The sequence below is a fragment of the Athene cunicularia genome (assembly GCF_003259725.1).
Source record: "Athene cunicularia isolate RWA chromosome 3 unlocalized genomic scaffold, athCun1 chr3_part1, whole genome shotgun sequence".
Taxonomy (NCBI): Eukaryota; Metazoa; Chordata; class Aves; order Strigiformes; family Strigidae; genus Athene; species Athene cunicularia.
Window position 1 is genome coordinate 106755312 of NW_020799097.1, and position 13414 is coordinate 106768725.

The following is a 13414-nucleotide window of genomic DNA, read 5'->3' on the forward strand; positions in this document are numbered from 1 at the left end:
TTTGGCAGCCTCATCCTGATAGAGGGGGTGCAAAGCATACCCACAGGAAGATGATGAGGTACTGGCATATCTTGAGAAGACAAACTAGGATTTTGAAGGCCCCTCAAAGCTGAGTGAGAAAATATTTTGAGGTAACGTGCAGGAAGGATGGCTGGGGGAGAATCAAGAAGAACTGAGAATGGTGATGGGAAAGGAATGTCATGAAAAACGCCACTGATCCCTCTATGTGGTTATGCAAATAATGAATTGCTGTATCCCATTTATACTGGAGTGTGAGACTGACACATTGACTTTAATTTGAACAGTGCTTCTTGGATTTTCCATCTCTGGAGGGCATGAAGTAATGATTTTTTGAAAGGTACTCTGCAGTCAGACACAAGTCATTGAGCTTAATGCATGGATAACTGAAAAATGCACAAATAACTGGGAAAAATGACAGAGACTGTGTTACCCAGAGGTCAGGTGAGACAGTGCATGGTCCTGTCCAGTGGTAAGCTATATGAACTCATTAAATTCCATGCGAGTTGGCACGTACATTGCTATATAGCTCTAAATTACAACATGTCCAGGGTCCCTGTTTTTAGAGCATTTTCATGGAAGTCACCTGTAATTTTGCTTCAGATCGAACACAGGCTTTGGGCACAATGATCTCCCACGGGCTGGGAGCTATGCCACGCTGAGAGATTGTCGTGAGAGGTATGACCAAGGTGCCTGCATCTCCTGCTGTTCCTGCAGGTGTGCAAAACCTGGACACGTTCGCTGCTGGCCAGGGCAAGGCAGCTGGAGTTCTAATCTCTTCCTTCCTACTGGCAACTATTTGCTTGCATACAGTGGATGGCTTCCTCGCTCCCTAGGGCAGAAATTTTCATTTTCCTCTGAGGGAATAATTTTTCATACTGGGTTGGTTGTCAAAACTTGCTCCAGTTTCCTCTGGGGTTCTGCAGGGAGGAATTGCAGTGATTACACCAAGGGCACCCAGCTGCAGTAGTTAGGTGGAGCAGCAAAAACCAGAGAGGGCTGAGCTGGTTTTCATGATAAGAAAGAAAAATGATCAAAGAAAGCTCTTTTATTTTTTCCTGGACTGCCACCCGTTTCCAGAAGCAGACTGGCTTCTGTCCATTTGTTAAGGTAGACATGTTCTTAGAATCTCTGGTCTTTCTCCTGAACTTCCCCTGCTGCTCTGTCTCTCTGGATGGGTGTGGTGTGACAGCACGGTCCCTGCAAGGTAGTCATTGACTGACTGGTGTGTAGCCTGAACAAAGCTGTAGAAGCTTCTCCCAGGCATGGATGACTTGGTCCAGCCCAAGGCCAGGCTGGAGCAGAGGCTTGCTCTGATCCTGACTGAGTGAGTCCCTTTGGAGGTGTGCACCAGGCTAGCAAGGTTTCTTCTGGTGTGGGTGTGAGCTGAGAGCTTTGACATTATTCTTTGAAGTTGCAATGGACATTTTTGTAATTGAGTGCACTTTTTCTGTGAACTAAAAGGACTTTTTATGGTTTTCCCCTTTCTCCACCAAGTTCTTTTCTGCTTCTGGTGGAGCGTCCCCATCTATAACATGCAGCTCATGGTAGTTGCACTGCTGTGACATGACTCTTGCCTGTGTTTTCACTCAAGACAGCCATGACGCTTGGAGATCTAGTCAGACTCAAGGAATCAGCTGTATTGAGAGAATCCAGCCTCCTCAGCCAGAGGACAGAGACTGAGAGAACAAACCCCTGCATTCCAGGAGGAGATAGTCAGTGACCTGCTGCATCACACCAGTCTATGGGACCAGAAGGGACACACCCGAGAGTGCTGAAGGAGCTGGCTGGGGTGCTCGCCAGGCCACTTTCCATCATTTACCAGCAGTGCTGGCTGACCGGGGAGGTCCCGACAGATTGGAAATTGGCCAATGTGACGCCCATCTATAAGAAGGGTTGGAAGGATGATCCGGGAAATTACAGGCCTGTCAGCTTGACTTCAGTGCCCAGGAGGCTGATGGAGCAGCTCACCCTGAGTACCATCACACAACACATATGGGACAACCAGATGCTCAGGCCCAGCCAGCATGGGGTTATGAAAGGCAGGTCCTGCCTGACAAACCTGATCTCCTTCTACGACAGGGCGACCTGCTTATTGGATGAGGGAAAGGCTGTGGGTGTTGTTTACCTTGACTTCAGTAAGGGCTTTGACACAGTTGCCCACAGCATTCTCCTGGCAAAACTGGCTGCTCAGGGCTTGGATGGGCACACGCTTTGCTGGGTAAAAAACTGTCTGGATGGCTGGGCCCAAAGAGTTGTGGTGAACAGAGTTAAGTCCAGCTGGCGGCCAGTCATGAGTGGTGTCCCCCAGGGCTGGGTTTTGGGGCCACTCCTGTTTATTGCTGATCTAGACAAGGGGATGGAGTGCACCCTCAGTCAGTTTGCAGCTGACACCCAGTTGGGTGGGAGTGTTGATCTGCTCGAGGGTGGGGAGGCTCTGCAGAGAGACCTGGACAGGCTGGAGCCATGGGCTGAGGCCATCTGGAGGAGTTTCCATAAGGCCAAATGCCGGGGGCTGCCCTTGGGCCACAACAACCCCCAGCAGCACTACAAGCTTGGGGAGGAGTGGCTGGAGAGCTGCCAGTCAGAGAGGGACCTGGGGTGTTGATTGACAGCTGGCTGAACAGGAGCCATCAGTGTGCCCAGGTGGCCAAGAAGGCCAATGGCATCCTGGCTTGTGTCAGCAATAGCGTGGCCAGCAGGGACAGGGAAAGGGTCTCACCCCTGTACTCGGCACTGGTGAGGCTGCACCTCGATTCCTGTGTTCAGTTTTGGGCCCCTCACTCCAAAAAGGACATTGAATGACTCGAGCGTGTCCAGAGAAGGGCAACAGAGCTGGTGCAGGGTCTGGAGCACAGGTCGTACGGGGAGCGGCTGAGGGAACTGGGGGTGTTTAGTCTGGAGAAGAGGAGGCTGAGGGGAGACCTCATCGCCCTCTACAGCTCCCTGAAAGGAGGTTGCAGAGAGCTGGGGATGAAGCTCTTTAACCAAGTAATAAGTGATAGGACAAGAGGGATTGGCCTCAAGTAAGTTGCACCAGGGAAGGTTTAGACTGGATATTAGGAAGCATTTCTTTCCAGAATGGGTTGTTAGGCGTTGGAATGGGCTGCCCAGGGAGATGGTGGAGTCCCCAACCCTGGAGGTGTTTAAGAATTGGGTTGACATAGCGCTGAGGGATATGGTGTAGTTGGGAACTGTTAATGTTGGATTGATGGTTGGACTGGATGATCTTCAAGGTCTTTTCCAACCTAGACGATTCTGTCATTCTATGAATGTCATCTGAAACCCACAGTGCTTATAGGTTTGTCCATCAGGTGGTGTGAACCCATACTGTTTCTGATGACACATCCCTGTCCTCTGGGTTGATGTGAGAGGGAGAGCCCTGTGAGTGCACAGTGTGGAGACAAACCCAAATACTTGTGGTATGAATATGTGGTGATGAGGCTGCTCTCCCACGTGTTTCCAAGAAGAAGAGAGGAGCAAGGAGGGAGTTCAAAGGTGCTGTAGCTCTGTCTGATGTGGCTGGCTGTTCAAAATAAATATGCAGAGAGAGCTTTGGAATTGGTGAGCTGTGTAGTGAGAGAGTTTGGACTTCATGGAAAACGTTAAAAATTCAAAGCAGAGCTGTTGGCAAGTGATGACTGTCGAAGCAGAAAAGAGAAATGAGCAGAAGCCTGGCAGGGGAAGCTGGGGGAGCGGGATGAGGATAATCATCTCTTGAAGGAAGTTAACAAGGCACAGGAGAGGGTGAGCATGAAAGGTGGGTTTTGGGAGACATGGTGCAGCTCTGTGGGCATCTGATGGCAGATGTCAAGGAGAAAACATGCTTTGGATGAGCCCTGGCGTATACCAGGAGGGGTTGAGGAAGAGGGTCTATCCCTGTTCACACCATCAGTCTTTACCATTGTGCTGCATAGTGGTGTTTCCAAGGTGGGGTTTGGTTTGGTGAGGAGCACTGTGAGTTTAGTCTGCCATTTTAAATATAAAACAGGTTGAAATACCATGGGAATGCGCATTCGTTGCCTCATCGGAAGGACCTCTAGGGATGCAGGGGCAGCTGTGTGTAGAGGCCATCAGGCTGTGATATCCCATTGCTCACCATGAGCACAAGGGTTGAAAGAACTTGAGAAAATGTCTTCAGAGTGAGGGACTTCGGAGGCCTGTGAGGAACACTGGAGTTTGTGACTTTGCAGGAGGGCTTTGCAATTCCTGCAATGAGTGCAGGTCTCCAGCTGTCTGCTCCCTGTCCCCACAAATGGGTACACCGTAATTTATTCCTGAGCTGTTAACAGCATATTGGGAACATGGAGATGAGATGTGCTGCTCCTTCCACCCTGGAGAGCAGCCAGCCCAGGCTGGGATTTTCCAAGGGTAATCTTTAAGATGTCTGCATCCAGAATACTCCTTTCATAACTTTCTGATTCTGAAATATTTCAAATTTAGATGGGAAATAACCTTAAAACAGCAAAGAGAAACTTCCCGTCAAATTGAAGTTTGACTTCTGTATTTGCAGGAGGAAATAATAATTGTTTCTATGGCTGGCTGCTCTCTGGGGTTTTTAGGGCAGGCCAGCCTAGCTTCTGTCTTCTTTTGGCCCCCCAGGTGCTGTGAGCTGGTGAAGCAGCCCACGTTGCAGGCAGTTCAGCCTGGCAGCATTCCTGCTAGCACTTGCTGTGCTAAGATTGGTCCCCAGTCCTGCTGCAAGTTTTCAAAGCATGAAACTTTAAATGACTTCAACCAGTGAGTTTCAGCAGACTGCAAATATAAGCAATGCAGTTATTACTATTTTTTACTTTTTTTTTAACATTCTTAAAAAAAAAAAAACCCCAAACAACTCAAACTTTCACTGGTTTCCTGAAAATGTTGTGGGTGGTGTTTTTGGTTTTTTTCTTGTTGGCAATTGGGTGACCTATGAAATACCATAAGCAGCACAAAACGTTTATCCAGTGACAGCCTGAGGTAGCACAGGCAGCTCTTAGTGGGTTTATTTTCATTATTATAGCAATTTTAGGGCTGCATGCTGCAATTTTCACTTGCAGTGAGGTATTAAATTGAAATTACCCCAGATGTAATTGTCACACAAAATAATTCTGGACGTGCTGGATTTAATGCTTTTCCAAGCTGTGGTTTTTATTACCTAAGCAAGTGCCAAAAACCCACTTGTAGTCAACAACTTAAACTGAAATCTGCCTTCTGGGGAGCCAGGATGTTTAGCTGCAGTTACACTGGGGGAGGAAGGGGGAAAAAAAAAATAAGGGACCAACTGGAGGAAACTTTGTGAGGGCTCCTGAAAGAATGGCCCAGAGGTAAAATCCTGGGCAAGGGCAGAGGCAGGGTTGCATAGGGACCACAGAGGAGCCCTGGCAGATGCAGCAGCTCAGCCTGTCCCTTCTGGGGCTTGTTTCTGGGGAGGTGAGTCTGACCTGCGTTGCAGTGCTGGTAAGAGAGGGGAAAGTGAGGCTGGGGGTGCTGCCAAGTCCCTGTCTGCTCCGCAGCAGCACAGTCATTGTTCCCATCTTTGGGATGCAACAGGCTTCGTTAGGCAGAAGTCAGGGGTGAGTCACAGAGCCAGTCAGTGACCAAGCTCTGAAGGTGCTTGTAATATGACATTTCAGTGTTTCCCGCATGCACTTTGTCTTGTTAGACTGATCTGGTGCATAGACGTTTGGAGTTTTAAAAACAAGTCCTTGTCACACACAAGGAGCCTTCATCATACCACTGGCAGGCTCAGCCAGTGTGCAGTATCCCCGGCACTCCCACCGGTGGGTGATACAGCACACAGCCACTGCAGCTTTATTTATTAGCTCCTTAACTATTGTAGAAACATAAGTAAAGTATTGATGACTGTATTTTTCACGCTCTTTCTTTCTTTTCCAGAAATAGCTTCCCTTGTTTGCTCCACAGCACCCCTCCTGATGCCATGCTGGAAGTGGGTGGAGGGGCATGCATCTGGGAATGGTTAGGAGATAATGGTGTATAAATAGCACAGAGAGCGCAGTTGTCATAATCTGTCCCTGAAGCTTCACAAAGCAAGTGAGAGCTGAGCCTGGGCCTAGCAAAAAAGGCACCAAGCAACAGCAGCAGCTTCTTTCTCATCATATCAGGTTGGAAAGCTCAGCTGAAGTTGGTTACCGGATGATGCAAGGGGCCACAGTAACCCAGACAAGCAGCTCAGGGCATGACCCAGTGCTGTTTAGTAATTCAGAAACCGTCTGTTTTACTTCAATTTGCAGATACTGTGCTCCAGAGCTTTGGGGGAAGCAAGCTGTTGGTTTCTTGAAAAAGTTGTTGCTCAAGTCTTTCTTTCCTGCTTCATTTGAGGATGGTAGCAGTAGTACCTGGGGCAGTGACACAAGAGCAGGCGAGTGGTGTGTGGATGGGAAGGGGCATGACAGCCGTGATGGGGAGCTCCTCAGTCTGACTGTGGGTGCCCTCCTGCCACTGGTGTGTCATCTTAAGGTCATCACAGGGTCCAACAGGGACCTGGAAAGAGCAGCACGGATGTAAGAGGTGTATGTGGATTTCCTGGGTTAGGAATATGTTGGTGGCGTCAGTCTATAAAAGCCACATATTTCATCACCTAAAGGTCAAAGTAATTACAGAGTCTACAACATTTCCTCCTGGGAAGAAGGCAGCAGGGGCTGTGGTTGCAGTTGTGGTTTTTTACCTTCTGCAGGCTGGCTTGGAAAGTTTTAAATCCCAATCTCCCCTGAAGTCAGGTTATGCCATTAAGGCAGAATGAATAAGGAAACAATCAATTTAGAAACAGAACTTGGCTTACCTTGCAGCCGGCTGGTGGAAGTTGCTGCCTTGGGAGGTGGCAGTGAGGCAGCTTGGAGCTGGATCTGCAATGATGCTCTGCCAGTGCCCCCAGCTGGGTGGGTGTGAGAGTGCTTAGGCTCCTGCCTCAGTTTAAGAAAGTGAAAACCTTATGACAATAACCCAGTAGTTCTGGGATGACACCAAAAGCCCCATGAAGCCCACAAAGACACTGAGGCAGCATAAGACTTGCAGCTGGCCTTCTGCAAGCCCCTCACCTGTGCCTTACCTTTGGCATGAAGGACTTGTTTCTGATCCTGTCATACTAACATCGGCAAGGAGCATCTTCGCTGAATGTGGCGTAGCCCTAGCTGGTATACAAAAGGCACTCTTCCCACTACCTGTTGGTGCGTGAGGCAGATGGCACCAGGAGGGTGTGATAGCTGGGAAGCAATGGTTAGAGAGAAAGGCTGCAAGCTGGGTGCCTCCTTTCTTATCCCTTCCTATTAATGACAGTTAAGCTCTTTTTGCTGCTTTAATCCTCAGTGACTGACTTGGCAGTTTCAGGACTCCTTCAAAAAGGATTCATGCAGAAAACCTTTTTTTTTTTTTTTTAATAGTGGCTGGAGGACCATCTACTGATGGACTTTGTTGCCTGCATTAATGACTTGAGTTCCCACTTTGAATTTCAGCACCTGAGTGACCTTTTCCTCTTTCTCCCTCCCCAGGTGTACAACTTTGCACTATCGACAGGACCTCCCGCCAACCAGCGTCATCATCACCTTCCACAATGAGGCCAGGTCAACCCTGCTAAGGACAATTCGGAGGTAAGACCACCTAGTTGGCTGGAAATGCTCTTATTTATAAATGCTCTTAAAAAAGGGTGAGTGGGCTAGAGGTTATTGTGGATAAAGGCAGAATCTGTTTGCACTCACTGCAGCAACAGGAGTGGACCTTCCAGCTATGGTCTCAAATTATTATGGGAGAAATTAGTGTGAAAGCTGGTCTCTGAGAAGTAGGTTTTACAGTGGGATGCTCAGGAAAGTAAGTAGCTGTGCTCACTTTGCAGGGTCTAGCATGGCGTGCTTTTGGGGGAGTGGCAGATTAGACAGAGTCTGGGATAAGAGGTTTTATACCCAGCTGGGTAGCAGTGCTCAGCTGTATGTTGTCCCAGTGCTCTAGAGACAGCTATTCTGCATATGTCTGCTCTGGTACTGCTGTTTGAGCTTCTCCGGTGACCCATCGAGTGCCAGAAAGGCTTGCTAATTGAAAAGTCCTAATGGTGCACACACAGACTAGATTTTCAAAGGCAGTTTCTGTGCTCCTCTGGATACACGGTAGAGCGCTCTGGGCATGTGGCCATTCCTTCATTTGTTCTTGGCTATGTTTTGCTGTAGTGGATAGACTAAAGGTTTCATTTTCATCACAGGTTTTTGAAATCAGCATCTAATCCCAATGTGTGCCTTGAATCTGCAGGTTCCATTGTATGAAGATTTAGTGGCCTTCAAGGGGTCTATCTCCAGGTCTCAGCTGGTGGGTTTCTCTGTAGCAAGCTTAGGTGTGCTCTGCTCTGTGCCAGTAGTAAGTGTTTTGCAGGTGTTTCATGCCCACAATAGTGAAGGTTTGTGTACTGCTGCAAACCTTGTCAGTTAGAGCCTGGCATCCCCAGGGACCTCTTGCCATTGTCAGTACTGGTTGGACTGGGTTTGCTGGCTGGGGGGGAGACTTCAGCTGTGCCCCGTTCACTGTCACGTTCTCATTGGGCTCTTTTCTGCAAACAGCATCCTTCCTCAGGTTAATGCACCTAGTGCCACAAGTGAGTCTGACAGTCCTGAAATTGAATTTCTGCTTTGCTTTATGGTTTCATGCCCAATCCCATCTCCTTCACTTCACACTTAATAATCTATCACCGCTTTCTCTCTCTAGGGTGTGTGGATTTTGGGTGTCATAGCACTGACACTTAGTGCTGTGTACCAGTTCCTTGATCCTGGGCCTTCTCTTTTATCTTTACAGTGTCTTGCCTGGGTTTGCCATCCTCCAGAACCCATTGTAACAGAGGTGGCAAGGCAAAGCCAAGTGTCCTCTAGCCCCTGAGATATAGAATGTTTATAACATGTAAAGTGCAGAGATGGACTTTAATCGCATTTCTCCCCATAACTCAGCACTTGACTATCCTGGCAGGTATAATCGTGAGTGATGTTGTCACACAAGAGATGTTAGACCCATGATACAGCTCTGATGCCTGGTTCCCTCATATCTGGGTTCATTAGAGAAGTGTCCATTGCAATGATAGTATGGGCAGAAATACAGGTAGCTTGAATTTTTCCTTCTTCCTCCAGGATATTGTCCTCTGGAATTTCTGATTACCAGCTATAAAAAGGCTTTCTTCTTTGTTCCTCTTGTTTTCTTTGTTTGACTTAATTAGTTGGCTTTACGGCCTTCTTTACCTAGTTTTGTGTGATTTCTACCACAGCTTCCCCACTGTGCATTGCTCTTCCCAACTGCCCTGGCACTTGTGTTTTGCCTGTGGGGAAGTTTTCCCCAGTGCTGGGGATGCTTCTGAGCACTTTTCCCTGGAGAGTGATCTCCAAATGGATCCAGAGCCCTGTGGAGCATCCCACTGACCTGCACCTCAGAGGCACACCCAGGCAGTGAGGAACCAATTGGTTGATTGGGACAACTTCAGTCCCCATCTTCCCTGCCTCTCTCTGCGCTGATATCCTGAGCGAGCTCTCCTGAGCTGACTCTCCTTCTTCTGGTCCCCATGGTTTGGAAGTGGCCTCCTGGGATCAGGGTTCACCATTTTCCTCCCGGACACAGCACTTGGAAGCTTGCTTTGATCCAACTAGCCCTTGGTGGCAAGTCATGCTGGTGACATGACTCCTGCCCTGCTCCTCTCCAGCCATGATTGTGCATTATATTGCCATCTCCCTGCCTGGTTTTGGACCCAGCTGAGAGCTCATCTGCCTCTTCAGCCTCTGTAGGTTAATTTGCTGTGCCTTCTGACTGCTCTGGCTTTCCCCTACTCACTTCGCAAATGCTTGACTTAATTAGATCTTCCAGATAACTCCATCCCATGGTGGCTGTAACAACATGGATCATTTTCCATGGCCAGACAAAACAAACTCTGTCCTCCTGACACTACTTTGTGCCTTTTGGAGCAGTCTGTGGCCAAGTGTCTCCAAGCACTTTGAGCACAGCAGTGAATAAAATGGGCACCTCTTTGACCCTGTTCTCACTAGCACATCTCCATGGTGAGCTCTTGGTATATAACCCAGGGGACAGGTGGACATACTGAAGAACAGAGGTGATTTGTCTGTGGCTGGTGGAAGATTTTGGGTTGCAAACCTTGTTTCCTGAGTTCCATCAAGCTGGATTTTCCAGCCTCATTGCAAAATGAATGTTCTCAGTTAACCACTGTGGCAGGAGCAAGAAACAGGGCAAAGGGACACTGTTGGGCTTGTCCAAAGCCTTGGGTGATGGGCCACCAACCACCTAAAGGGAGCACTTCTTACAGGAGCCTATGTAAATGTGGAGGAGTGGCAGAGGGAATTGCTGGTGATGGCACCCTCTAGCAGGGGAGGAAATCAGCTCTCCCAGAAGGGACCACATACATGGTGAGCAGGAGGGATTTTGCTATTCCTATGCTCTTCCTAGGTGCCCGAGAGCTTTAATACTCAAGGAGTACTGAGGATGAGCTGTATCGCAGGCTCTGTCTGTTGCATGTGGCTCTTGATGAGGATGTACGTGCTCAGACCCGTGAAACAGAGGCATCAACAAGTGGCCTCCAGAGCACCCCTTAGGCAAGTCACGTTGCAAGTGTTTGGGACAGCTCATTTATGAACAATTTGCATTGTCAGAGCTATTGAGAAAAGCTAGTGGACTGTGTTGAATAATGTATTAATTTAAAAGTTTCATGATCTTTTCTCTGACCATTTGCCAGCTGGAAGAAAATGAGGAGAAAAAAAAGAAAAGCTAAATTAATCGAATGACCCAAACTCTGCAAATGGTGTAGTCAGCATTTATAAATGAGTATGTAACTATGCTTGTGAATAATACAAGTGTCTAGGTAGTAGGGGATGGGTGTCATGAGAAAAGGAAATAGAAAAGGGGAGAAGAGGCCAGAAAGGAGGAAATGGTGAATAGCAAAGTAGCTCTTGAGAGTTTTGTATTTCGTTTGTGGTTTTGGTTTGGTTTTTTTGGGTGGTTTTTTTTAGTGCAGAGAGTGAAGAAGCTACCCTTGGGTTATTGTTTCAGCCACCCACTTTTCAAATAACCCTGGGCAAATTTCTTATCACCCACAGTTCAGTATCTCATATTTCAAGCTCCAAGGCTCAGTGCATTAAAGGTGGTGAGAGTCTCCAACAGTACAGGAGTGAGACCATGTTAAGTAAATCCAAAGAGGGAAGGCAGAAGCAAGGGAGAGAATAAGCAATACAGAGCCATTTTTTAAAAAATTACAAGTTCTTCTTTCCCCTCTTTCCATCCTATGCTAGCCTGGATTTAGGAAGGGAATCCAGCACACTGTCCAGAAATAGCTGCCCGGCTCCTCCAGGGGGAGAGTTTAAGGATGTCCCCAAGGCCATAGCAGTCACTAGAGGAGAAGGAGCACCGTGGCCAGGAAAGCACATACTTCTCGTCACCTGGGGCTGGTCTGGGTGCTGGGACCCTTGACAGCGATGGGTGATACTGCCTCCCCATCTTGTAACCCTGTGTGGTTAGGGGGATCTACTCCATGGCTTGCTTATGAGAATTTCATCCCTTTTCCTTTGCTGTCCCTTCTCTGCAGGTATCGGCATGCTCATGTGCCAACATGCAGCCACTGCTAGAGGACCAGTTGTGCTTTCAGGGCTTAATGCAGTGTGGCATCCCATGCTGAGGTCCACAGGGAGCAAGGCTTGGTGCCTGCCCCATCCCTGGGAGCATCCCTGGGAGCAGTGGGGAGAGAAAAGCTGCTTGCCCTGGCAGCAGGGCTGAGGGAGGCAGAGCTGCAGGCAGCCTGGGGTGATGCTCTGCTCCTGCACCATTGATGACCACCATGCTGTGACTTTCTCTAGCAAGGCAATTTTGGGAGCTTGATGGCCAGTCAGAGCTGGCGCAGGCTGGACAGAAAAGGAGTGTAGGAGGCTGTCATGCTGGTGACCTGCTGGGCAAAGGGTGAGCCAGTCCCATTTACTCTGCTGAGTGGTCTTTATTTATTTATTCTTCAAACATGCAGCTGGTGTGCTCAGAACAGGAATAGGGAAACTTAATTATTTACCTCTCACTGACAAACCAAACCACATCCTTTGGCAAAAGTCCTGATGCAAGTGCTGTGAATACCACATCAAATATTTAGATTATTAATTAGCAGGGGGAATATCACGCCTTTAATTTTCCAGTGCTCGTGAGTAAGAGAAGTGATGTCCTGCACAGCCAGCACCTCTCATCTTCCCCTCATGCCTCTATCTTGTCTGCATCCAAACACATCTGACACAGAGGTGCCGCCTCTTCCTTAGGTAGCGGCAGCACCCTATAGAGTCTGCGCCATAACTGAAATGGGTCTGATTAGAGAAGCAAAACAAGCCAGGTGTTGCGCAGAAACTGTATAATTAGCACTTTGTGCTGAGTATTTTTTCTTTTTGCTTAAACCCTGGACTTTTTTTTCTTAATTTGCTAATCATCTCTCACGGTGACTAAGTACACAGCCCTCCATGTGCTTTTACCTTTTGATGTTAACATAAGAGAACTCTTGAATTTCAAAGAGCTTGGTGGGTATTTGAAAGAATAAAATGCGAAAGCCGCAGTGTAATCAAAGCTCATTATGGTTATTCCTGGTGTGATGTCTCTCTTCCTACATAATTAGCCATTTTGGGTTGTTGAAGCAGTTCATTTTGGTGGGCACTTTTTCTCCACACTCTCAGTCTGATTTTGATAATTGTGACCCTTGGCCCTTTTAACACTTTATTATACTCCCAAAGGTTGGGGGCTTTTTTCCCCTAACAAGTCCCAGTATGTTGCCATGGACAGAATTAGTGGGTTCACGAGTTCCTGAGGATCGATGTACACGGTCAGCTCTCTAAAGCAACTAGTATTCTGGGTGATGACCAAAAACATACTGACCTATGATCAGAAGAGCTGCACTTCTCCCCGCAGAGCATTTTCCATGTCTTATACGTCAGAGTGACTTTCACACTGGTATTTATTTGGAGATGAAATGGTTGAATCCAATGCTTACTTTTGGGTAGGTAGAAAAGTATCCCAACAAATTGTTGAGGAGGATGAAAGAAGGACCTCATGATGAAAATTTAAGGTAAAATTCTCCATGGTTACATCTGCGTAACATCTGCTAAATCCATTGAAACAAAGAAAATTTCAGCATTAACTTTTCAAGATAATTCAGTGGCAAATCTGGTTTTATGGGGTTGAATGAGCGTAAGCACTTCCTGGACTAGAGGCATGAGTTTACATTCTAATGGTAACAGGTCTTTTGACAATTTAAGGGAGAAAGTGGAGTGATCTCTGGCTCAACAGAACTTAAAAGCTGTTTTGATTTGTTAAATTATGCCCATCACTGCAGTATATCTACCTATGTTTGATTTCAGGGGAAAAAATTCTATAAATAACAGAAGGACTTCAAAGCACTATAATTTTAATT

At 47.5% G+C, this 13414-nt stretch overlaps 1 protein-coding gene across 1 annotated transcript in view; it reads left to right on the forward strand.

The window, feature by feature from the left end:
* GALNT14 (polypeptide N-acetylgalactosaminyltransferase 14) overlaps positions 1-13414 on the forward strand; it is a 66792-nt gene that overhangs the window by 17356 nt on the left and 36022 nt on the right. Inside the window, exon 3 of the mRNA XM_026844653.1 lies at positions 7506-7604. Within this exon, the coding sequence (XP_026700454.1) occupies positions 7506-7604 (99 nt within the window). The remainder of the gene's footprint in view (positions 1-7505; positions 7605-13414) is intronic.